This window comes from Crocodylus siamensis, chromosome 5 (assembly GCF_052110815.1).
Source record: "Crocodylus siamensis isolate JL-2025a chromosome 5, ASM5211081v1, whole genome shotgun sequence".
In the NCBI taxonomy this organism is placed as follows: Eukaryota; Metazoa; Chordata; order Crocodylia; family Crocodylidae; genus Crocodylus; species Crocodylus siamensis.
In genome coordinates, this window is record NC_143399.1 from 143281031 (window position 1) to 143306719 (window position 25689).

The following is a 25689-nucleotide window of genomic DNA, read 5'->3' on the forward strand; positions in this document are numbered from 1 at the left end:
TTTTTCATAGTAGTAGACCAGGATACAATGCAGGTATTTACAGTTAATAGAAAGATGGACAATTGATGCAAATGTGGAACTGTTATTTTCCTTACCAGGGTTGCAGTCTGTGAGAAGTGAGCAGATAGAGAGGAGAACTTTAGAAATAGTTAACGCTGGACTCCAGTTGTCTTTTAAAATATCCAGGCAGATCACTCCTTGGCTGTTAATATTACAGTGATAGATTCTTGTCCGAAATGTAACCTAGAAAGAACAGGAAGTATATATATATAAAGATGTTCAAAATAATTCCAGTATCATTACTGTTATTACAAAATACTTAGAACATCTTATCAAAGAACATTTGCTTTCCTGGTGCCAGAGTAACTCAATAAAGCAATACCACCCTGCTGCTTTTAGTTAAAAGCTGTGCAAAAGTTTTAAGAGATTTATTATAGAACAAATCCTGCTCCTCTCTCTATAGCTTGCAATGGAATTGGTATGTTGGCAGTGTGAAAGGTTGCGTGATTCCTCATGGTCTTTTCATGCCTATATGTAGACCAGTCTATTTCAGTCACTCACCTGGTATAATCTTCATAAAGTGGCTCTGTAGCCACTCCAAAGATAGAGAATACATTCTTTTTACCCAGCACCTGGCCCAGTTAATGTGTTGGGTGCTGAACAGTAAATTTGCCCATATAATGGCAATCTTATTGATTGCTAGAAAGAAGGGAGTTCAACATCTGGGCAGATGAGGCAAATTCTTCAGGTGAAGCTGATACAATAACCCTGTTTACATTTCTAATACTTAAACTGATTTCCTTGGACACATTTTGTTCTGATGTTTGATGTTTTCCGCCATTCTGCTCTACAGGCTTTTCTTTTCTCAGATGAACCAATATTTCACATACCAGAAAGGGTAACTTGTGTTTTTTTTCTTCTAGACTACAGTAATATGTATCTGTTTAATACCCTGTCCTGAAAATGTAGGCTTTTTATTTAAAAGAGTTCCAGATGCAAAAAATTGGCTGTTTCAGAATGAATTGCATGGTTATTTTTAAAGAAATGGCCTATATAAAAAGGACATTTTGGAGTTCCTTATTTATTCTCCGTTAGCAATTCATTTCCCCATCAGATTGACTCAGATAACAAGTCAAAATAAGATTTGTCTAATGACATGCTCAACATGGTATCTAAAACCAAGACGTATAGTTTTTGTGGTATACCTTACCAGCAAACAATAACTTCCTGGAATCTGAACAGATGGGTTGATTATGTATGAGGCATTACTGACAGCAATCACAGTTTGATGATGGGTCCAATCCAATTCTTACTTAAGTTAAGGACAGACTTCCCACTGACTTCAGTAGGATCTGAATTGGATCTTTGTAAGAAGATACAAGTGTGTGCAGTAATGCAATGCCATCTTGAATCACCTAAGTAAAAATGTAATAATTCTTTAACTGGAGAAACACTTTACTTCTGCCTTTGATAAGATACAGGAGAGAAAAGGTAATAAAAAATTAGGTCCATAAAAATACTTTTTCCTCATTAATTGCTATTCTGCATAGATCTAGAAAGGCAGTATTAGAACCCTTGATGTCATGAATCAGTGAGTTATGTAAAAAAGAACCAAAAATAGCAGGTCAACAGCTTTTAAAATATATCTCTTCTGAAGGTTATTGTGAATTCATAGGCTGAGTGAGCAGCTTGAAAGTCTGTATTCTCCATATGTGTGTTTTTGTGTAAAGTTGTGATTTCAATTAAGGTTTTCTAGTTTGGTTCATGTAAGTGCTTTGCTTCTGCTATTTTTATATGGATTTACGAATACTTTTGCACCTTTCTGGTATAATGAGTTCAACCCAGCAAGTCACTACAGCCAGAAGATTCCTGTTACAGTGTTTGGTGTGAGTAGGAGAATGGTTGAAGCCACTTGGAAGCTCAAGACATATTTTCAGAGCTAAAATTGAGTGTGTTGTTAGATACTACCTTTCCCACATGTTAAATGTTCTTAAAATGGTACTGTCCATGTGGTTAAGGCAGGAAAAGACAAGCTAAGCGCTTTTGAATGTCTCAAAGATATATCTCTTTTGACAAGGATCATCTCCAGCGGGTGTTAGGCAGCTTGTATTGTAGTGATGTCAGTCTGCTCCATGGGGACAAAGCAGCAATTTGTGGTCCCCCATTATCCTAGGAAGCATTACTCCCCCACCATGTGGATGATCTATCATCCAGAACTCTACTTCCCTGGAATGACAGAGAGCTGGAGGCAGCTGGGCTACTGTGGATGAGTGGAAAGCAATGGCAAAAGTGGGGAGGAAGCAGGATGGGGAGGTTGAGGTGCTGAAGAGCCAGGCAGCCACGGGGAAGACTTGGCAGCTGCTAGCAATGTCCCTGCTCACCAGCCCTCTAGCAGCATGTCAGAGAAATAATTAATCCTTAACATGCAACTGCTCAGAGTATGTGCTAACTTTAATACCACCTAACATTCCTCAGTTACATGTGCCAACCACAGCATGCAATAACACCTCAGCACTTCAAATATAACTGAAACAGGGAATCCTTTTGTTTCAGGATGCCCCTGTATCGGCAGGAAAGCATTTGAGCACAAGCTTAATTTTAAGGATGTACTTCTATTTCTTTCAACAGAAACATTTTCCTAAATTGGGCCCTCAATTACACCATGGTTAAATATTACAGGGCATGATCCCACTTTTATTGAAATGAATGGTAATTTTGACATTAACTACAAAGGAAATAAGGGGGGTCTCTAGCACAGCCTGAATTACATCTTGAAACTAGATTAGCAGCCTGAGCAGTTTAAGCCTAATTTAACCCATATATGGTTAAGTCGAGTTTATACTACAGCTAACTTTTGAGGGGATAGATGCATTGAAACAAATTCCTCTGACTTCAGTTACAGCACAGATAAGGCCAAAGGGACCCTGACAAATTTCATTTAAGGAGATGGATGAAGGTAGTTCACATCGAGCTGTTTACACTTCTATTGCTTCAGGTTGATACTCTACAGGAAGATAATACTTCATCTGTTCATACTTGAAGGCTATTCACAACAATTACAGGACCTGGAAGTGTAATTGTTTACCGCATGGCTATACTGTTGTTAAACCTACTCACACTGGTGAATAAGCCACCTGCTCACAAGGGAATGTTTGCTACGTATCACAGGATCAAAGTACCTCTGGAGTCACCTTGTCCAACCCCCTGCACAGAAGCTGGATTCACTGTTCTCATTTATCACTGGCAAGTAATAAAGTGGGATTTGTCAAGCATAGCAAAGTGCTTTGAAATGCCTGTTTGCAGACACTTAACAATAAAAACAACTTTTAAAGTTTCTAAAGAAGCTGTAAAGCTATGGAGTTCACAATATCAAACCCAGTCATAACATGGCAGGATTTGTAGGCCACTGCCTAGAGATCCATACACTTTTGTCCAAGACATCTAGGTGATGACAACTAAATGAATTCTGACACTTCATTTTCCATCCTTAGAACGGAGAGTGAAAGGGCCCAAGCAGAGCAAATTCTAGCACTACAGCTGGGACTTGCTTTAGAGCAGGGGTGGGCAATTATTTCAGCTGGAGGGCCACTTCACAAGTTATGGTGAGGTTTCAAGGGCTGCAAGGATAGCCCTGCCCCTTGACAGCGAGTCCCACCCTTGGCCACCACCTTGAGACCAGAAGTCCCTTCCCTAACCCCTGACCTTTGCTCTTGGAAGCCCTTCCCCTTGCCCCAGAAGTACTCCAGGGTAGTGGGGGCGGGGCTTGCCATCTTGGAACTGGAAATCAAACAAATCATATAATAAACAGCACACGTCTACTATAACATATTTTATTTCAAAAAACGATTTGTCCAGATTTGTGTGTTTTTGTGTAATGTATACAGAGGTGATTGCATAAAAGCTGAAAATAAAGTCTTATTTTTGTATATTGTGTTTGGAGGGGTACCAGGTGTATGTGGGGATGTGTGCAGGGTGTTTTTGTGTTGGGGAGTGTGTGTGTGGGGGTGGAAGGTGGGGTGGAGTATGTGGGGGTGTGGTGTGTGTATGTGTGTGGGTAGGACAGGATGTGCAGTTGGGATGTGTGCAGGTATGGTGGGGGTGAGGATTGCGTGGGGTGTGTGGCTGAGGTGTGGGTGGGTTGGGTGTGTGCATGTGGGGGGCTTCCCCTCCCACCCAGCTTCTCCTCTACCCATTCTCTGTAACATGGCTGAGCCCAGCCCCTCCAAGGCATAGGTGGGGGTGGGAAATCAGTGCTGTCTGCCTGGCTCGCAATGAACTGCACTGGGGCGAGAGACAGCTGCTGCTGGCAGGCATCAAGGAAAGCTCGGTGGCAGGGAGGGAGGGGAGGGTGTGAAGCCTGGAGCAGTTGGCTGTCTTTGCCTCTGTGTTGGACCTGCCCCTCTGGGCTGCAGCCAAGCCCACACTGGCTCTTGCTGCTGCTGTTTCCACCCCATCTGCCCATCCTGCATTTGCCTGACAAGGCTGCAGTCAAGCCTGTGTTGGCTCCTGCTGCTGCTGCCCCACCTGACCAGCGGGGCTTTGTAAGCACCCAAGCTCCTTTGTATGCCCCCCGCCTCCATCCACATGCTGCTCTCGCCCAGCCAGGCATGATCAGGACCAAAGCGAGTTGCAGGCAGAGCTCACCCCCCACCCCACTCCCCGCAACGCTGCAGCTTCCCCTTTCTACCTGCTACCCACAGTGCTGCAGCAGGGACAGGAGTCATTGTTGCCAGGGGAGCCCAGCAGTTCCTTGGGTGGCTGCAGCAGTGGCAGCAGCAGCCCTGCCCAGAAGCTGTCCCCACTGGCCAGGGCTGGGACCCTCAGGCAGGGAGGCTGGGCATGCAGCACATGCTGCCCCAGATGAGAGCAGGTAGGACTTGGCCCCGTGCACAGCGCAGCAGGAGCAGCCACCAGCCAGACCAGATACAATTAATTGGTGGGTGTCTGCCTGCAGGCTGGATCCAATCAGCTGATGGGCTAGGTCTGGCCTATGAGCCATATTTTGCCTAACTCTGCTCTAGAAATTCTATTTTCCTACAGCAAGCTGGAAAATGTCTGCTATCTATTAACATCCATGTAAACAACCATGTAAAAAACTTTATTTTTCCCTTTCATACAGCATCTGTAGTCCATGAAAAGTAAGAGAGAGACTCTTCCCTTGTAACTGATCGTGTGCATGGCTAAGGCATAATATTCCCTTAATGACTCCCATGTACCTCATGTTACATTTGCCACATACACTGAGTTTTTGCAGGGTCATTCCTGTTCATTGTCAGGAGAGCAAGAAGTGAACTGATAATACTATTCAAAGGGTATTCCTTTTCTCTAATATGGTCATATTTTTACTTTTCATACCACCTGAGTCCTATTAAGGGCGCAGGCTAATGTTTCCATTTATCCCTTAATGCATACACCAAAATACTCCTTTGAAAACACTCAAGGGATTGTGGGTGTGTGGCTGAAGTTATTGTCAGATAAAAGAATGATAGTGAAGAAATGTCTCTTTGGCTAACGACAACTGTCCACTCTAGATTCATTCTCCATGATACTGTAGTGTTTACCTTGTCCATTTTCAGTGGACACGTATTTAGGACAAGGAGATGTACAGAGGAAATAGGAATTTTTTCTAAAAAAATTTCTACAGTAAAAATATTGTAAGAGGGTTTCAAAGTACAGATACAGAATTTAAAGGAATTCACATCATTTGGTAATAAATAAGAAGAATAAATAGACCTGAGGAAAGATGTTGATGCCTGAAAACTTGTCCAACTTGTCAATTACACTATTGGTCCAATGAAAGATACCACAAAAGTCTTGCCCCAAGACGAATAAATACATTTATTTACATAGTGCTCTATATCAAACTGCTTTGGGCTTTATATAACAAAATACAAGTACAACAGAAACAAAATAGAAGTCCAACTTCTTGAAATAAAAGTGAAAAGCGTTCGCTTCAAGGATTTAAAGTTCCTAGACAACATTTCTGTTGTTTCCATCTCTAAAGTGAGAATTTCATTTTGATAAAGACTGCAGGAACACGACCCCAGAGTGCACAAAGCTGGGAAAGGTCAAAAAGCATGCTGTATTTTACACCTCTCTCTGGATTTTATGTAAGAATAGTAGCTCCAGTTTCAGAATGTCAAAAAGTAGGAGCAACAGTTTTGTCCACACCAACAGAGAAAATCATAGAAAGAAAAACTAGCCCAAACCCTTTATTTACATCAGGATGATCATTTCAGCACTATCTAAAAAAACCCTGTGGTTCTGAGTGATGCAATGTTCATGCAATATCTCTTACGTTAATTAGTATCCTTCCATTTCTTAGGGGTAGATCAATTTAATGTATATCATACCCACTGAGGCTGCATTTCTAGAACCTGGTGGCCCATCTCTGTCTTTTAACTATAAAATTGCATCATGCACAATAACAATTAATTAGAAAGAACAACAGCTGAGATATTTAACAGATAATGACAAAATGCATTATAAATTACAGACCATATGATGCCCACAGGTAAAGTGGACTATTCTAACGCATGTCAAGAAAAGAACTTTGTTCAGTTTTGGCAAAAACTGCACATCATCTAATTTTAGTAGATAATTAATACCTAAAGATTTATTTTATAATATGAAAAATTACCTGCATTAGCAGGAAATACTAGCTTGTTGCTAGCTTTATTTGACTCATGAGAAAACTGAGCCTCAAGCCATTATAGGGCTTTTTGTAACAAAATGCCTTGTTCATGATGCAGTTTGCTAGAAGTGATAGCAATTCAATAGAGAATATATTGTGGATTACCTTTTAATATTGTCTAAAATGAAACAATGTCTAATTTTGATAATGATACAGTATATTAATGATAATTAGGAAGTTGGCTGATTGCCCAATCTACCCCGGTGAAAAGAGTATTAAAAGACAAAGGAAATACCATCTGAAGTAAACAGAAAAATGGTAAGCGTATATATACCATATGAATGTTTTCAATTTGCACGTTGACTTACTAGATCAAAAACAAAACGGCCAAGACAGATTTTACTGTTAATCTTGTAGTTACATCAGTAGCTACAAGAGAACAACAACTAAAAAAGAAGCTCTAAGGAACCCTTTGAAAAAAATGTAAAAGGCAGGAGAAGAACAAAGAAAATGGAAATATAACCAGGTTAGAAAGCTTCAGGATAACAACAATATTGAGTGGCGTGGAGTGAAAAGGTTTCTCAGATAAAGACAATACAAGTTTCTGTGAAATGACTTTATTCCTGACCTTATCTTGTGAGATTATTGAACTTAAGAAAGGCTGTGGCAGCCAAACAAAAGATAAAGAACAAATATAAACGATTTACTGGTTGTCATTTAAGCTTTTGTTTTTGCTTTTAATAGCTTTTGTCAATAGTATTTTTTTTTAGTACTTTTAGCTTGTGATGGGGTCATGTCTGTCACTACCAGCAGTCTACCAGACTTTCTTTTTGGTTCTGCCAAAATACCTTTTTATGAATTAAAGAAATCCATCTGTTCTGATAGAACTGTGGACATATATACCACATGTCAACATGCTCTTTCCAGTTCTCTATAGATTTCTGGTTTTAGCTTTGTTTTAAATTATTATACAGCTTTTATGCAGCATGACTGAATTCACTGGCATATAAAACTGATCAACATTTAATAAACTTTACAAGACATTCCTTAAAGGGACACCTGGCAGGTGGTAAGCCACCCTGTGGTAAGAATCCTGTGAAGGCCTGGGAATCTCCTGCAGGACATCCTTAATTTCCATTCTAGGGAGTGAAGGCCCAGTGCCTGCAATATGGAAGAGTGGTGAGGAGGAAAGATAGGTTTCACAGGAAGGAAACAGAGAATTTAGTTTTGTATATGTGTCCTAAACTTCAGATGGACTTATTTTAATCAACTTGAAATACATGGAAGTGTCTGACACAACCTGGCACGTTAAGAATACCAAGAGAAAGACTGATATGCAATGATAATTATCCAACTCAGAAGAGTTATCAGCCACCTGGATCCCCTGCTTCCCAGAAAATCAGTGATTCACAATGCTGTTTTATACTGAATGTGACATATGCATGTATTGATAATAATTAGTATTATAGCTCTTCCCCATTTCCTTTTTCTTTCTTTCTCCCCCTGCTATTTTGACCTCAGTCCCCTCTGTTCCTAGTTCTCCTCTGTGATTCTGTCTCTCTGATGTTCACAGAAGTTTCTTTTCAGTGGAAAGGCATTTGGACAGGAACTTCCTTGAGGTCAGTACTGTGTGCTGCTGTGTCCCCGGAATGTGTTAGGAAGTGGAACTATATCTAATGGTTTTCAGTCCCAAGAGAGAGCTACCTGCACTGCTGGGTAGAGCGACTAAGAATCATATCACCAGTTCTCACAACTTTCTTCCCATGTCTTCTGATATTTTTTTAAATGGTTTTCATTAAATTTATGATTTTTGTAGGCCTGTCAATTAATTATAGTTAATGTGCATAATGTTAACTGATTCTCGCATTAATTTTTTTAACGTGTTAATTGCACACGTGATTTTGGAACCTTCACTCAGGCCCTGTTCCGCCGCCACCAGGCTGCCCAGTGGGGCAGCAGGGGCAGCACAGAGAACCGCAGGGCAGCCTGGGCACAGGCTCAGGGCAGCTGCAGCAGAAGCGGGGAGCATGCACAGGCACAGTCACAGATGAGAAGCTGCAGCCTGCACACTGTGTGTACAGCAGCACTGTGCCAGTAAGTCTGTGGAGGGGAAGGGGTAGGGGAAGGAGTGGGAGGGCAGATTGAGGCGCCCATGGTGAGGGAGAGAGTGGGGTAGGGGCAGGTGCTGGGGTGAATGGGGCCCCAGGGATGGGGCGAATCATGGGATGGAGCTGTGGGAGGCTTGTCTAGGGGCACACGGGGGGGTGGGGTGGGAACATGGTTCCCCGCTGCTGCGCACATCCCCAGAGGAGGCAGCATGTGCCCCCCAGATTTGTGTGAGGGGCAGAGATGGGCTGCCCACTGCAGGCTGGGACTCTGCATCTGCTGACTTTGCTCCAGGAGCCATGTGACACCATGTTGTACCTCCCACGGCAGAGTAGGCAGAGGATGCGTGGCTTCAGGGGCAAAAGCAGCAGGGTGCAGAGCCTCGGCCCACAGCAGGCAGCCTGCCTCCACCCTGCACAAAAATCCAGGGGGCACATGTCCCCCATGCCTCCCCCGGAGATGTGCACAGTAGCAGGGAGCTGCGGCTCCACCCCATGACCCACCCCAGCCTGGGGGCCCCATTTGACCCAGCGCCTGCCCCTCCCCCTGCCCCAGTCCTTCCCTCACCATGGGGGGCCTTGATCTGTCCCCGCCACCCCTTCCCTCTTATCCTGCCTCTCCCTCTCCACAGACTTACCTCCTGGGCGCTGTGTGTGTTTGCCCCTCACTCCCAAGCCAAAACCCCCGCAGCCCTGCTGCTGCCCCTCACTCCTGACCCATAGTACCCCACATCTTGCCAGGACATGGGGGGTCTCCCTCTCAGGCTCTAAACCCCATACACCCACCCACAGCCCCCCAACACCTTCACAAATTCCCCTCCCACACACATCCCATGCCCACCCCAACCATATAAAGTACTTGCATCATTTTGCATAATTTTGAGTTTTTCTGTGCATTAAAATGGTGATTTAATCACAACTAATTTTTTAAAACTGCACAATTAATTGTGATCAAATTTTTAAATCATTTGACAGCCCTATATTTTACCTCTGCTCTCACAAGGTTTTACCCTGAGTGAAAAGGCTGCTATTTCCACATATTTTCCATGAGAAAGAAGCTCAAGCTACTCTCAGTTAGATGGTTAAAATGAGTTGTTTCCAGCAAAAAATACTGAATTCTTATTCACCATGTGAAGGGCAAACGTGGAACAGGGGAATGTAGATGTAAAGGAATGAAGATAGTGGCGGCAGCAGGGAATTGGGATACATTCGGAAAAAGCAACGAAAAACTGGAGACAGTGAAACTAGTGTGTAAGAGACAGCTGAGAGGAGGTGCAGAGAAAAGCAGCACGGCAGAGAGGGATAATGCAATGAGTAGGAAGGCGATCGTAAAAGAAATAAAGTAGGTCTTGTGCATGTGGAATACAGCAAGGCAATAGGAGACTCTGGAGGAGCATGGAGGGAATGTGTGAATGCAACAGGTGCCTATCTATTTTAGGTTGGGATGGGGATGGACAAAGACAGAAGGCTCAGAGGGGAAATTGTAGAGGCCTTTCTGAAAAGAGTGAGGTAGCCTGCACTTTTGTAGTAAAGCTTGGTTTGGAATCCAAGATACTAATATGGCAAACTGGGTTGGGAGGCTTCTACTTAGATATGAAAAAAAACTCAGAAGGAATGTGATTTTTACAGAATGTAGGTGTGACTTGATTTTTTAATGTTTGGAGTTGGTACTAGCGAAGAATGCTAGTGGTCCATGCTTGTGGTCTTAGAAAAATAGCACCTTAGAAAATTAGCCACTATACCATAGAAAAGACAAAAAAAGTATTTAAAATTTCATAGATTTCATAGACATTAGGGCTGGAAGGGACCTCGGGAGATCATTGAGTCCAGCCCCCTGCCCAAAGGGCAGGAAGTCAGCTGGGGTCATAGGATCCCAGCAAGATAAGCATCCAATTTACTCTTGAAGGTGTTCAATGTAGGTGCTTGAACCACCTCCGCTGGCAGACTGTTCCAGACCTTGGGGGCTTGGACAGTAAAGAAATTCTTCCTTATGTCCAGCCTGAAACGGTCTTGCAGGAGTTTGTGACCGTTCGACCTCGTCATCCCTTGGGGCGCTCTGGTGAACAAACGTTCCCCCAGATCCTGGTGGTCACCCCTGATAAACTTATAGGTGGCCATCAGTTCACCCCTGAGCCTACGCTTTTCCAGGCTAAAGAGTCCCATGACTCTCAGCCTGTCATCGTAAGATCTGTTTTCCTGACCTCTGATCATGCGCGTGGCTCTTCTCTGGACTCTCTCAAGCTTCTCCACATCCTTTTTGAATTGTGGAGCCCAAAACTGGATGCAGTACTCCAGCTGCGACCTCACCAAGGCCGAGTACAAGGGGAGAATGACGTCCTGGGATCTGCTTGAGAAGCATCTATGGATGCAAGCCAGCATTTTGGTCGCTTTACTAGCTGCAGCATCGCATTGCAGGCTCTTGTGGTCAATGATGACAGCCAAGTCTCTTTCTTCTGTAGTGCTATCCAACGTAGCACTGCCAAGCCTAGAAGGATGCTGCAGGTTTTTCCTCCCAAGGTGGAGAACCTTGCATTTTTCAGTGTTAAACACCATGAGGTTCTCGTCCGCCCATTTGCTGAGCTTGTCCAGGTCAGCCTGGATCACCCGCCTATCTTCTGGCGTGGATGCTTTGCCCCAAAGTTTGGTGTCATCGGCGAACTTGGCCAGTCCACTCCTGACTCCAATGTCCACATCGTTAATGAAGATGTTGAACAGGATGGGTCCCGGGACAGAGCCTTGAGGGACCCCACTGGTCACAGGGCACCACAATGAGTGACTGCCATCGATTACAACCCTCTGGGTCCGACCACGGAGCCAGTTTCCCAGCCAGCAGATCATGGTGGAGCCAAGGCCACAACCGGCCAGTTTGGCCAAGAGGTGATCATGGGATACCAGATCAAAGGCTTTTTTGAAGTCAAGATAAAAGACAAGCATGTATAAAATAAATATGAAAAGGTAAGAAAAACCTTTTGACAAAAGGAACTGGTCTTGTACATGAGACTGCACTTATGAAAAAAAAAAAAGCATAAGGCTTGTACCACAGGAGTGGGCTTTCACAATAGATAATGAAATTGTGTGCATATAGATTAGCTTTATATGACCATCACAAAGGAAAGGCAAGGATTTCTTAGGGTGATACCTTTTATTAGACCAACTGCATAGTTGGGATAGAATTAGATATGCTCTTGAATGCAATACATTCTTAAGAAAACCTTGCCTTTTGCATAATTCCTGGACCACCCTGGCTACAATATCACTCTAACACTACCATCACATATGAAACATTAAAGAAATACTCAGGACCTAAATCAAGATATTGTAAATACAGAATGAAATATTTAAAAGGGAACATGACTTTTCCTGGCATTATAATGGTTGATATAACTCAGTTTAGCTTTGAAATCCTGTGAACAATGTTTCAGTCAATCGATAGACAGGTGAGATTTACAAGGGAAATGGGACTTTTATTCTAATTTTGATTTAGAGGTGATTTGGCATAGAGCAGTTTTCAAGTCCCACAAAACATTTTTCTGTCAATTGAGATTAAGTCCTCAGCAAGATTAATTGCAGAGTTGGGATCAAGAGATTTTATCAATCACTCTATTAAACCCCCCACCCTGCAGATATACTGGGATAGTGATAGATACATCCACAAGTAAACAGAACTGGCAGCATAATAGATTTAATATAGTTCAATATACTAATAGAAATAACAAAGGTAGTCCTTAATGACAACGCAGATCCCATTATAGTGGCAATTCTTGGAGATAATTTTCTCTAGAAGAATATTTGTTTCATACAAACAGCTTTGTGGGAGACTGACAAGGCTTCTGGATTTGTAGAAATGTCATGTTCTGGAGAGGTAGAATACAGGATAATGTAATCAACCCCTTTCTTTTGATAATTAAACTGTATATAATGTGGTAAATTGAATTGTCCTGATCTGTAAAATTTAGAAGGGTTTTAGTTCTAAAACATTTGGATATGCATTCAATTCACCAACTTCTAACATGGATCAGCGCCAAAAACAGGTTAGAATTTTCTCAGGTTGACCAAAAAGGAACAATATTCCGTGTGTGTATATTACACCTGAGCATGTGTGTGCACGTGTTCTAGAAGAGTAGAGGCAGCACATTTTTAGGAGATAAAGTTTGCTTTTATTCTTTTCCTTGATGAAATTGGCTGAATTCATTGAGCATGAAAGGAAGATATTTAGCTGGAAAACAAAATCTTAAAAGGTATATATTTTTTAAAGCATTATAAGGTCATGAAGACCTTAGAGAAATGCAGGACTGTTTCCCTGTCAGGCCATCCATGTAGTTTTATTTATTTTTTTTAAATAGCCACCCAGAGTATGCTGTCAATCAAGTTCTTCTCTCATCCACTGCATTGCATGGAAGATACTGACACAGGGTTGGAGTACATTTTCAGCTGCTAACACTCACGCTGTTTTTGTGAATCAAGTTCAATTTTTTATCAAGATCTGGCATTAGCACAAAGGAGAGATCATGTGAATGTGCTGTTTCATGTAGATTCTGCCACACCTTGCCACAATTGGCCTGATAAAAGTCAATATGATGCTTTAAAACAAAATAAAACCGATATAACCCCCTCCCCCCCAACAAACAAACAACACAACCACCACACAACTGAAAAGAAAAGCAGAATTATGTGGGTTGTTCGATTTGTTGCTGAATCAGGCAACTGGGTCCTAAGCCAATTTCTTGAGTGTTGTACAAGCTTGCACAAAGTGGAAGCTAGGAAATATTTTTAATTGACTGGAGCCTCCCAGAAAGCCAGAGCTAATTTGTCAGTTCTCAGATGAGCTGTTCCAGAAATCTCTATATCCAACAAAGTAGATAAATTGTGAACAACCATAAATTGGAGATAGGCTGGGATGGTCCTGTTTCACTTTTAATCAAGCTATATGAATCAAGATTATAGAATTTTTCTCTTCTAGCTGATCATTCTGCAGCTGTAAGCAGGGCACAATGTCTTCCACTTAAAAGGAAAAGACGATTGAAAGGGTTAGTGACCTCTTGCTTAGAAAATGTTGAGTCCATTTAAAGGTAGGAGGTAAAGTTGAAAGATTGAAAAGAACTGTGTCCAAAGGACAAAAAGACGAATATCATGAAGAGCAAACTACTAAACACATTTCTTATTTGCCATTTAATTGAAAATAAGCTATTGCTACTGGCTTATCAACTCACTATTATTAGGTCTGTGCCTCTTTCTTCAGACATTGACAAGGACTTTTATGAAAAGGAAGGGGTAGACAAGATCATGAACTGGGAGAGAAGGACTGACTGAAGCAATACCCAGATATATAATCTTGGAATACACTCGGGTTTTGTGCGGATTTGGCCAAACCTTAAAGTTCCATAGAAAACAGAATGGCTCCTCAAGGTATACTTTTTGATTCAATTAAAAGAAGCCTCATGATTCTACCAATCCCAATTACTCAAGGTACAAGAGATGGGATGTATCAGAGATGAGGATGTGACATCAGGTCAACTATTAGAACAGCAGAAACAACAATGGGAAGAGAAGAATGGAGATGGGAAGATTTAAAAAAAAAAAAAGAGTGGAGTATCCCTATAGCAGGGCGTAAAAATTTTAAAAGTGATGGAGGAGATAAAGAGGATAGTGATCAAGCTCTGGCCTGCAGGCCAGACCCGGCCAGTGGGACTCCCCAGGGGTCCAGAAATTTGGTGGAGGGAAAGCAGTAGCCCCGTTGACAAATCTGCCCTGCTGACAAATCTCTGGACCTATGATGAACCCCAGGCCCTGTGTGCTGGAGCTGGTGCCCAATCTCAGTGTGCAGGGCTAGGTGGAGTAGTTCTGGGCCCCTGGACCCTATCTCAGTGTGAGGGGATGGGAGGAGGTGGCACTGGACCCCTGGGACCCAAACTTGGTATGCAGGGGGCAGGAGGGAGTTATGCCGGGCCCTCATGGCCCAATCCTGGCATGTAGGGCCAGGTGGGAGCAGTGCCAGGACCCAGGGCCTGATCTGGCCCACAGACAGGCTCTGGACCACTTTGGGCACCACTGGCTTAAATTGATGGAAAAATTTGAAAGGGAAAATAAAAAAACTATCAAGCAAACACTGAGTGGCCACAATATTTAATTATTTTAAAGTGGTAAGTAAAAGGAAGAAGAGAGCATGGCAAAAGAGGAACAAACTAAAAAGTACAAAGGAGAAGTTTAATAATTCCACAGAACAAACAAAAATAACTTATTTCTTTGTAATCTTATTAATATACAGACTCCAAAATTGCCCTTTTTGGCATGAATAGCTTTGCATAAGCAAAACATTTTCAGATTAAACTGTGTACATTTTCTAGCCACTAGTACTTGTACACTCTGGGTTTGGAGTTATAAAATGTAATGCCAGATATGTGTGTGTGCACAAAAGGTATGGAGACCTCTGTGAAAACAAAAAATATCCAACTCTCTGGTCCAAAGTTAAATGGCACTTGAACCATAATAGTGTCACCAACAAGATGTTTTCATAATTTTAAAGTTATTTCCCCCCTTCCCAGCATACCAGCCACACACATAATGGATTATATGACATTTGAAAACAGATCAGAAGAATGGATTTTGGGAATCCTTCCACTGACTTTAATGGGTTTTGGACTAGGCCCTGTAACAATAATTGTTATGTGACATGGGCATCGGCCTTTGAAACCTCAGTCTGGGTCATGAGATTTCATCAAGTTTCTGTTTCTAGCCAGCACTTTTGTGGTTGTATACTGGGATTATCAATTTTGACAGGGTTTGTTTAAATGTTTCCTTAATTTATGGTAAGAGAGGATAAAATAGCCCTCCCTCATAAGTCTGAAGAGGAATACAAGAAATTAGCCATAGTAAGAAATCTGTTACTGTGGCAGGCCGTTTTAATTATGTACCCATATGGAGTTAAACTATTTGGTATTGCTAATCCCAAACACTAAACAACCAAACCCATGAGACTGACTTCTAAATTAGGAGACTGAAACTGCAATATAGTTTGGTTTCTTTTTTATTTGTCTTTTGACTGTTTTGGACTTCATATTTTCAATAACTATGAGGAAACAAACTTTTAAGAAATCATGCTTAAATTTTTACATGAGATTTACATGATTCCAGGAGTTATGTCATTAAAAAGAGCACCCAATATCCGGATGCTGGAATAAAATATAAGATGTGGCAGCATGACCTATGTGCCACTTGTACACAATGCTTTCTACTCAAGTTTCCACCTCAAAAATACATTTTTAGGATACAGAATGAAAAGCTGGGGGAGGAAGGGGTAGATTTAAAATAGGATTTCCCACCAACGTATTGATTGCAGCAGTTATCTTGTGACAAGCCATCACCTTCCCACACTGCTTTAACTCAGGGGACTTCCCAAAGGGTTTTACCTGTGAGTCACTTTCAGAGGGTAAGGAGAATATGCATAATAAAAATATTAATAGAAAATTCCTAAAGCTAGATTTGGAGATAGAAGTTACTTACAACAATGGTTGAAAGTTGTCAGAATAAGAATACAGAAAATATTAGCAAAATGTTAGTTAAATCTGGTACTGGTCCCCTGCACACATGCACCAATTATTTTCGTATGGATAACAAGTTTCTTTGTAGTAATTGTTAGCTCTATAATAATACAATACGGCACCATCAGTACTCTCATCCTTTATCAAGCAATAGCTTTTTATACGATTTATATGCACAAATGTTTTACAAAGACAACTGGAAGTGAGAATAAAGACACACAAAAGAGCTATTAGAAAGCAGGATAAGAACTTCCCTATCGCTTAATATTTCATTAATAAGCAACACACATGTGCACAACTCATTTTGCAAGATAACAGAGTCACCAAAACATAACTGAATGTGGACTGAACAAGTCTTTCCCTCACTGTGAGAAGGCAAACTGGACCATCACTTTCTATTACAAAAAGGACACATTGCTTCAAACCTGAAGTTCAGTGTCAACAGAAAGAAGAATAAAACTCCCACTCTCTCATATTTAGTTCTTTACGTAGTAGGACTCCAAAAAATATTATTATGGTTTGGGTTCCCTTGTGGTTTGGCATTTCTGAAGGGATTTCAAGTTGCGCAGAAGGGTGTCAATATCCCCTCTGGGATTTTTTTTGCTGGGGAATTTCTAATCACTGCTCTGTTGAAACAAAAATCAAACAAACAAAAAAGCAAGCAACCAACCAAAAGAAGACACCTGGCTAAATATCAAGCTTTTTAGCCCCTTTTATGCATCATGAAGGGGCTGGAACCAGGGACAGATCTCTCTCATTTTTTTAATACCACCTTCAGTTCTCAGTGCACCAGAAGAGTCAAGTGATTTTAAGTGCCTGAAATTCAAACCTTTCAGTTGTGTAATGCCAGTCTTCTTAATTGTAAAATTTTGGTTAAAATTGCAGTCACTGGGCAGGCTATATGAACCTTGACTGAAACATTTGTCTTTTTGGTACCACACATTTAAAGTACAGTTCACCCCACTTACATGTAGATTTGTGCATAAATCACTTAGCCATGTAAACACACAAGTCCCAATTTTTACCTGATGCATTGTAACAAACTCCAGCTTTCTGCATATTTGTTATATGCATAAACCATTTAGTATAGCATTTTTCAGCCCTGCTGTCCCCTTTGTAACTTCATATGCTCATAATTGGAGTAAAATTAACTGTAGCTGTATCCAGGGTTTGAAGTACACTCTGACTCTTGAGGGGGTCTGCGGCAGGGCAGCCCGAAGCTGGAAGGAGCCGTTCCTGCCACCACCTGAGCTGCTTAAAGGTGTGGGTCAGGCCAGGGGTTCTCGTCTCTTATGGGGGGGAGGCGCTCATCTCTTATGGGGGGGTTCAGCCTTCTCAAGCCTCCCCATATTTCAAACCCTGGTTGTATCTGTAACTGCGCTCCCTTTAACTGGGCAGCCAGGCACAGTGAAAGGAAGCTGTCAAAGAGGGTGCCTATAGAAGTTTAGAGACCTTACTCTAACTCACGCTGCTTTACACAAGTGCCATGAGATAGAGCCCCACCACCTCCAACCCAACAGACATTCACCTGTTGGATCGGGGGGGAAAGGGGGAAATCAATCCTGCTTGCACTGGCCCTGGTCAACAGGTGGGGGTGCTCCTCTCCCAGTCCTACTTTCCCCCCACAGCTCTGGGGCTGTCAATGGGGAACTGAGAGGGAGGGAGCAGCGGTGCCTGCTGCTTTGCCCAGCCATAGCTGGGGGGGGAGAGGTGGAACGGATCCCCCTTGCCTTGCAGGCCCGCCCCCCCAGCTACCGTGGCTGGCATAATGGGGGGAGCCGGGCCTGTGAGATGAGGGCAGAGCTGTTCCTAGGTTATTGCAAATTGGGATGACTGCCCTGGGTCTCATGCTTTGGGGAGGCCCCGTGGAGCTGGGAAGAACAGCCACGGCCCCTCCCATAGAGCCCGGCCGGAGCTGGCAGCTCAGCCCTGTGCCGTGGAGGAAGCATGGAGACTTCCTTCCCCCTTTGCAAGGGTACCACGTCCCCGCACAGTGTTAAGAGGGTCCTGCAGAGGCTGATTTACCCCGGGCCCTGCACCCCCCTAGGATCAGCTCTAGGTGAAGGCTCTGTTCCACCCTGCCCCCCTCCCCGCCCCCAGCTCTGGCCAGGGAAAGCAGCTGACAGTTCCCTTTCCCTTCTGCACTGACAGCTCAGGGGCAGGCTGGGGCTGGGTCCGTGGTCACCAGTGAGCACCAGCCCAGTCCTGCAAAGTGCAAAAAATTTAACCCTGGAGGGAACACAAGTTCCCTAAGGTGCTCTGCTTTAGATCGCCTTCAGCTAATACCTTCAGGGTTAATTGTTTGCTCAATTGGCCATTTAAGAAGTGCTCTGCAGCCATGCACGTATATTACGTCACAGCTGTAGAGCGCTTTCAGGGGCCCAGTCATGTAAAAAATGGAACTTGTGTAAGTACCCAGAGCTGCTATTAAAAGCCTGGAAAATGAAGGTAGCTAGTGTGCTTTGTGGTTGCTATCTCCTGTCACTTCGAAGATTTCTAATAGCAGTTCCGAAAATCAAGCTTAATTTTCAAGGCCTGTAAGAGCAGCCTGCAACTGTCTATGAAAAACCTTGAAAATGAGAGGAACTAATTAGTTTGGGGGCTGTTAATATCGTAGCACTGACAGTGGTACAAAACAATGGAATCTGGGGCGGTCACTTCTGTGGTAGTAGCAGACCCAAAACTAGCTAGTTATACTTATCTTCAAGTCTTCTAATAGTTTAAGGGCTGCTATTAGGAGCCTGAAAAATGAGGCACGCTAATCAATTTTGGGGCTGTTAATACCAGAAATCTGACAACATTGGGTATTGAATGAGCATTGTTCATATGAAGTCTGGATAAAAGAATATTCCAGGGAAGTGCACAGCTTCTTTGTTCTTATCCAGAGGGAGTTTGCTATACTATCAAACAGCAACGTTAGGCCATCACCAAACTGTAGCTTTGCCACATCATGAGATGATGTCATAGAAAGTGCAGTTTATTGAATCCCATGATGGAGTCTGTGGGACAGCAAATACGTTCAGTCTAGTTCTAAGACTGTATTTTCTATTCTTTCTTCTGCTAGCATCAACAGCTCAGATGGCTTCATGCTCTATTATTATATGACACGCTAGGGAAATCATATTTTGCTAATGATTATTTTCATTTCACTATTTTATCATGGTAGTTGACTAACAACACAGGGACACAGGACCAGACTACATCACAACCCTGCGTCATCTAGTCTGGGAAACGTATCATATCATCCCAATCATAATATGATAGCACTATTTTAAAACCATCTGAGTTTTTGCTCCCAATACTCCAATTGGCAGGCTGCTCCAGAACCAGACTTCTTTAATGGTTAGAAACCTTCGAATTTCTAGCCTAAAAGTTTATTCATGGCCAGTCCATATCCCTTTTTGTGCCAGCATTGTCTTTAAATAACTGCTCTTGCTCCTTAGTGTTTGCACCCTAATGTATTTATGAAGTAAAACTGTATCCCCTCTCAGCATTTGTTTTGCTTGGCTGAACAAGTGAAGCTCTTTTAGTTTCCTTTCATGAGATAGGCTCTTCACTCTCTTGATAATTCTAATAACCCTTTAACCCTTCTAACCCTAATTACATACTATATATGGAAAAATTATAAATTTGTTATAATAGTCCAAGTATAGTATCTAATTATTGGAGGTTTGCCTTAAATTTGTTCCCCTACCACTGCACATCTTCCAGTTTGTAGTCATCTGCCTGGGACATGACGGACAAGAATTGTACACAATGGACGCATCTACATGTGCACATTAACTGTGCAGTGACCAAAATTATTGCACAATATCAGGGTATATCTCTACACATGCATGGCCATATTGTGCAGTAAATATGGCAACTTACGCTGACTTGAGCGTAAATTTGCTGCCTGCATCATGCAGGTATCAAATTTATGCCTGATTAGTTACTGCACAATCATATGCATGTAGGCGCCTTACTGTGCCGTAACACTGTGTGTGTGGACTGGCTTGGGACTAACATTAGCCCCACGTCAGTCCAAACACAGCATGAATGTGCTTTAATGTCTCCACATGTACATGCTGGCTTATTCCTGCTTACTGTGCAGTAAATTTAAGCTTTATTGCACAGTAAATTTAAGGTGGTGTAAATGTACATGTAAACATGCCCAATGTTCTAGATGAGGCCTTCCCAATTTATTGTACAATGCCATTGTAACAATAGCTTTAATACTTTCCTATCTCTGCTAGAAATACCATGCTGCATACACTCTAAGAATGCATTTGCTTTTTTCAGTCACGTCACATTGATGGCTCAAAGCTGTCCTGTGACACAAGTCTTTCTTTTCTTCTGTGGTGGTACTGTAGCAGAAATTCTTGCCATTAATCCATGAGTTTAAACTCTGCATTATTAAATTTCATCCCATTTACATTGCTATACTCTTTGAGGTCATGCAGTTCTTCCTTTATGAAATTGTAATAATTTTTTATAGTGATGATACCTCCCTCTCACCTCAGCTTCAGACTATCAGCACATTGCATCAACAGACTCCAAATTCCTGCCCGAGTCATTAATGAAAATATTACATAAAACTGGTCATGACCAGTCCTTGAGAAATTCCATAAGTACCTTTCAAGTCCAGTAGTTCTTCATAGTTTCATAGTTCGTAGGGTCGGAAGGGACCTAAGCAAGTCATTCAGTCTGACTCCCTGCCATGGGCAGGAAAAGATGCTTGGGTCTAATGACCCCAGATAGGTGGCCTTCTAGCCTACTTTTGAAGACCCCCAGGGTAGGGGCAAGCACCAGTTCCCTTAGAAATTGGTTCCAGCTCCTAGCCACCCTGACAGTGAAGTAGCTCCTCCTGATATCTAGCCTGAATCTACTCTCAGTCAACTTATGGCTGTTATTCCTTGTTACCGCCGGTGGTGCTCAGGGGAACAGGGACTCTCCCGTTGCCTGCTGGTCCCCCTTGGCAAGTTTATAGGAGGCCATCAGATCCCCTCTCAGCCTTCTTTTGTGGAGGCTGAACAGGTTCAGGTCCCATAGCCTCTCTTTGTAGGGCCTGCCTTGCTGCCCCCTAATCATGCGAGTGGCCCTCGTCTGGACCCTCTCGATGCTGTCCACATCCCTCCTGAAGTGCGGCGCCCAGAACTGGACGCAGTACTCCAACTGTGGTCTGACCAATGTCACATAGAGGGGGAGGATCACCTCCTTGGCCCTGCTTGTGATACATCTATAGATGCATGACAAGGTGTGGTTATCCTTCCTGACTGTGTCCCCACATTGGCAGCCCATGTTCACCTTGGAATCAATAGTGACTCCAAGATCCTTTTCTGCCTCTGTGCTGATGAGAAGGGAGTTCCCCAGCCTGTAGGTATGTTGCTGGTTCTTCCTCCCCAGGTGCAACACCTTGTACTTGTCCATATTGAAACCATCCTATTCTCATCTGCCCACCTCTGTAACCTGTCAAAATCTAGTTGTAGCTTGTCCCTCTCTTCTAGCATGCTCACTTCTCCCCACATCTTAGTGTCATCTGCGAACTTGAACAAGGTACTTTTCACCCCCTCGTCCAAATCGCCAGTGAAGATATTGAACAGTGAGGGCCTAAGGACCGAGCCCTGGGGAACCCCACTGCCCACATCTCTTCAGGTTGAAAATGACCCATCCACCACCACTCTCTTGGTGCAGCCCTCCAGCCAATCTGACCATGTAGGCACTGACACTATAGACTTCTAATTTTTTAATGAGGATGGGGTGGGAGAGTGTTGAAGACCTTCCTAAAGTCTAGGAAGACTATGTCTACCGTGACACCTGCGTCCAAGGCTTTTGTGATCTGGTCATAGAAGGCCACCAGGTTGGTCTGACAGGACCTGCCTCTAATGAACCCGTGTTGATTGCCCCAAAGCATAAACTCCCCTGCTGGCCCCTTGCAGATGTGCTCCTGGATAATTTTCTCAAAGAGCTTCCCCAGGACCGAGGTAAGACTAACAAGCGTATAGTTTCTTTGGTCCTCTTTCCTCCCTTTTTTGAAAATGGGGACCACATTGGCCCTTTTCTAGTCATCAGGCACCTCACCAAGGCACCACGAGTGCTCGTAAAGCTGTGCCAGGGGTCCTGCAATGACCTCTGCCAGTTCCATAAGCACTCTGGGGTGGAGATCATCAGGACCTGCTGACTCTTCCATCAGTTCTCATCCCTGTTAGCCAGTTCCATACCTTACTTTATAGTCCTTACACTAGCTCTGTTTTCTCAAACTTACCATATTTACTTCAGTATGAGACAATCCTGACTATAAGACGGTTCCCCCAATAATTACGTTCTATATATGAAAAAATTATAAATTTGTTATAATTTTCCAGGTATAGAATCTAATTATTGGAGGTTTGCCTTGAATTTGTCCCCCTACCAGTGCTACAGCAGGGAAAGTAAAACGGGGGTTTTAGGTAGCTCCTTTGCTTTCTGCATCCTCCCAACTTTTTCCCATGGCAGCCTCTTCCCCCTCTCCCAACCATCAGAGCTTGTTCTTCTTGAGTCCACAGAACTGGGAAGCAAGTTTGAAAACAATAACTTTGAAATTAAACATAACTGTAGCAATTTGCATATAATACCCATACAATTAGTACATCCAGAATTGATGCTTGTTGCTTTATTTTGAAACTATTGCAAGTTTTACACAGGTACACCATAAACACACTTTTGAGGAGTACTTTGGCATGATTAGTCCAAAGCCAAAAGGCTCATGACTTACCAAATAGTTTATTGGACTGGTCCCCACCAGAGTCTACAGCATTTCAAGCCATGATGACCCCACAAGATATGTGTTTACTCCCGATATCCTCCATAAAGGATCTGTGTGCTAATTAACCCCATACTCATGACTGGAATCAAGTATTCTTGTCACAAGTTCTGGAATCCTCTAAAAATTTATATGCAGATGAGGCATAAGGCAGTCTGGTCCAGCTTTACCTCATGGAGGGTGGGGCCACAATAATCATATACAATGGGCTGAGACAGCGGACAACAGAGGGACTCTAGGTGAACGGTACGGCATGCCATTTCATGATGTTTGCCATGCACTTAGGGCTGGTGAAGAAACAGGAATCATTGGAAATGGGAAAGAAAGGTGCAGCTTAGCTGTGGGAGTGAAGAGGAAGTCACAATGTCTGCAGTGTAGTGGCTGACTATGACTTGAACAAGAGTCGGTGGTGAAGGGGACTGCACTTAATGGGCACTACCATATCTCTTATTCAGATGGGCTGCACTAACCTATCCCTGTGGTAGGTACCCATCATTTGTTTTATAGCCATGCTTAGTGTTGACTGCACTAAGGCAACTTCATTGTTAGTTTTCATTGTTGAGCACATGCTGCTTTTGGTAGCAGTTCAATGATAAACAATGTATTTAATGAGATTTCCTTGTATATGATTACAAAATGAAGGGCTTTTTTCCCCATGCCAATTGGGGGAAAACACCTCATCTTGTATTCAAGTAAATACAGTAACATGGTGTGTGTCTGTGTGTGCGTGTGTGTGTGCATGGTAACAATATGATAACATATATTACTGTAATAAGTGTTTACTGAAGTTCAAGTTGATATAGAATTTACTGTTCTATATGCTCATTCCCTGTAGCAATGTTGTTTTTACCCCATCTTCCATGATACCATCTTTACTGAAAAGTGGTCATTTACTTTTTGTTTTTGCATAGCACTAATAGATAGTGTACTGATGAACTTTAATCTAAAACTACATCAGCAGTGGCAGGTTTTGCATACTTAGTTTAAATGCATTACTTGAGCTATATTACTGTATTTATGTCAATAATAGTAATAAAAAACCTTCTGGAATTTAACAATTTGACAAGAGTCCAGGTCTGTCTGATTTTATTGAATAAATGCATTTGAAATCTTGGACAGTTTTTCAGATTTCTCCTTTTAAAATGCTTGGTTTTAATATTATTTTCATGAAAGCTTTTATGACTAATCATGTTTTTTTAACAATGTGTACCCCGCCACCATTACAGCTACTATTAAAAATAGGAACTAAAGGCATATACCATTTATTTATTCACTGAGTACTGCTATTAGACTTTTAAGATCCTTCTACTAACCTTAGGTGGTTTAAAAGGATAGTCCGGTGAAAAGGTAATGTCAAGGAAGAAAACTCCACCTTCATATACGGAACCTGGAGGCCCAAGTATAGTTGACCTCCATTCATAAATGTTGTCTCCTTTGGGTCCAGCACTAAAATAGAAAGCAAAAATAGGACATAATAACCACATAAAATTAAGTATATAGTGTATCAGTTACACTAATGGTAACACTGGTTTTGCAATCACACCAGAAGTGAAAATGATATATCACCTTCACAAACTTATTCCATGATAATATACATATATAGTGTCATCAGTTTCCTCGCCCAAAGTGATATTCAGGTACATAAATGTATTATAATCACTGTGTTAATCAATTATTCAAATAACTTTGGGAAATTAGCTTTCTGACTGCCTCATCTAAAGTATTTTAATGGAAGGACATAATATGGTGTTTACAATAAAACAAGACAGAGGCTTCTTGTTTCTCAGCCATTCAATTACTTCCCTATTGACCTCATCACTAGGTGGCATAGTAGGAACACGTGTTATTACACAGGACTGACTGCATCAAAAACTTGATGCTGTAAAAATGACCCAGTGCCTGGATTTTCTAAGGCACTCCAATGACTAATACAGGAGGATTCTTTACAATTATAACAATGTTAGGAAAAGCTTACAAAAAGGAAATGTTAATCCCAGTTAAATTTTGTTAATGCAAATTCCTGACTTAAGTTATCTAAGCTAAAATGTACATAATATAGTTCTCTACATGGAAATAGTAAAAGCTCTCAATTACTCAGCCGATTTTTAAAGCATATTGAAAACTAACATACTTTTTGTGATTTGATTTCTCTAGACATCAAAGTAGGCTCTTTTCAGGGAATACACTCACTCTCAGAACCATATGTCTTATTCAGTGGGCATGTCTACATGAGACACTTACTGTGTATTAGCCTAATAACACTGTGCAGTAGTGCGAGCACAAGCTGATCACCTTCACCATCTGCCGTAAAGCTGGCAAGTCAGTCAGCAGCACAGAAGTCCTTGACTTCAGAAAAGCCGACTTTGACAAGCTCAGGAGACTTGTCAGTCAGGCCCTAAGGGACCATGACCCCAGGGAGAGGGGAATTCAAGAAGAGTGGTTGCTCCTCAAGGGAGCGATCCTCAATGCACAAGCTAAGTCTATTCCACCTCGAAGGAAAGGCAGCAAGAGGGCACAGCAGCCCCCCTGGCTCTCCAGGGATCTAGCAGACCTCCTAAGGCTAAAAAGAAAAGCCTACAAAGGATGGAGGACAGGATTAATCTTCAAGGAGGATTATTCTGTATTGGTCCG

General features: G+C 42.4%; 1 protein-coding gene across 2 annotated transcripts in view; it reads right to left on the reverse strand.

The window, feature by feature from the left end:
* Window positions 1-25689, reverse strand: part of LOC149864691 (ubiquitin-conjugating enzyme E2 E2) — a 321449-nt gene that overhangs the window by 35574 nt on the left and 260186 nt on the right. For both annotated transcript variants that reach the window (XM_090046557.1, XM_090046558.1), the window contains exons 4-5: window positions 24372-24504; window positions 96-243 (exon numbers count right to left, since the gene is read on the reverse strand). In XM_090046557.1, coding sequence (XP_089902683.1) covers window positions 96-243; window positions 24372-24504 — 281 coding nt within the window. The remainder of the gene's footprint in view (window positions 1-95; window positions 244-24371; window positions 24505-25689) is intronic.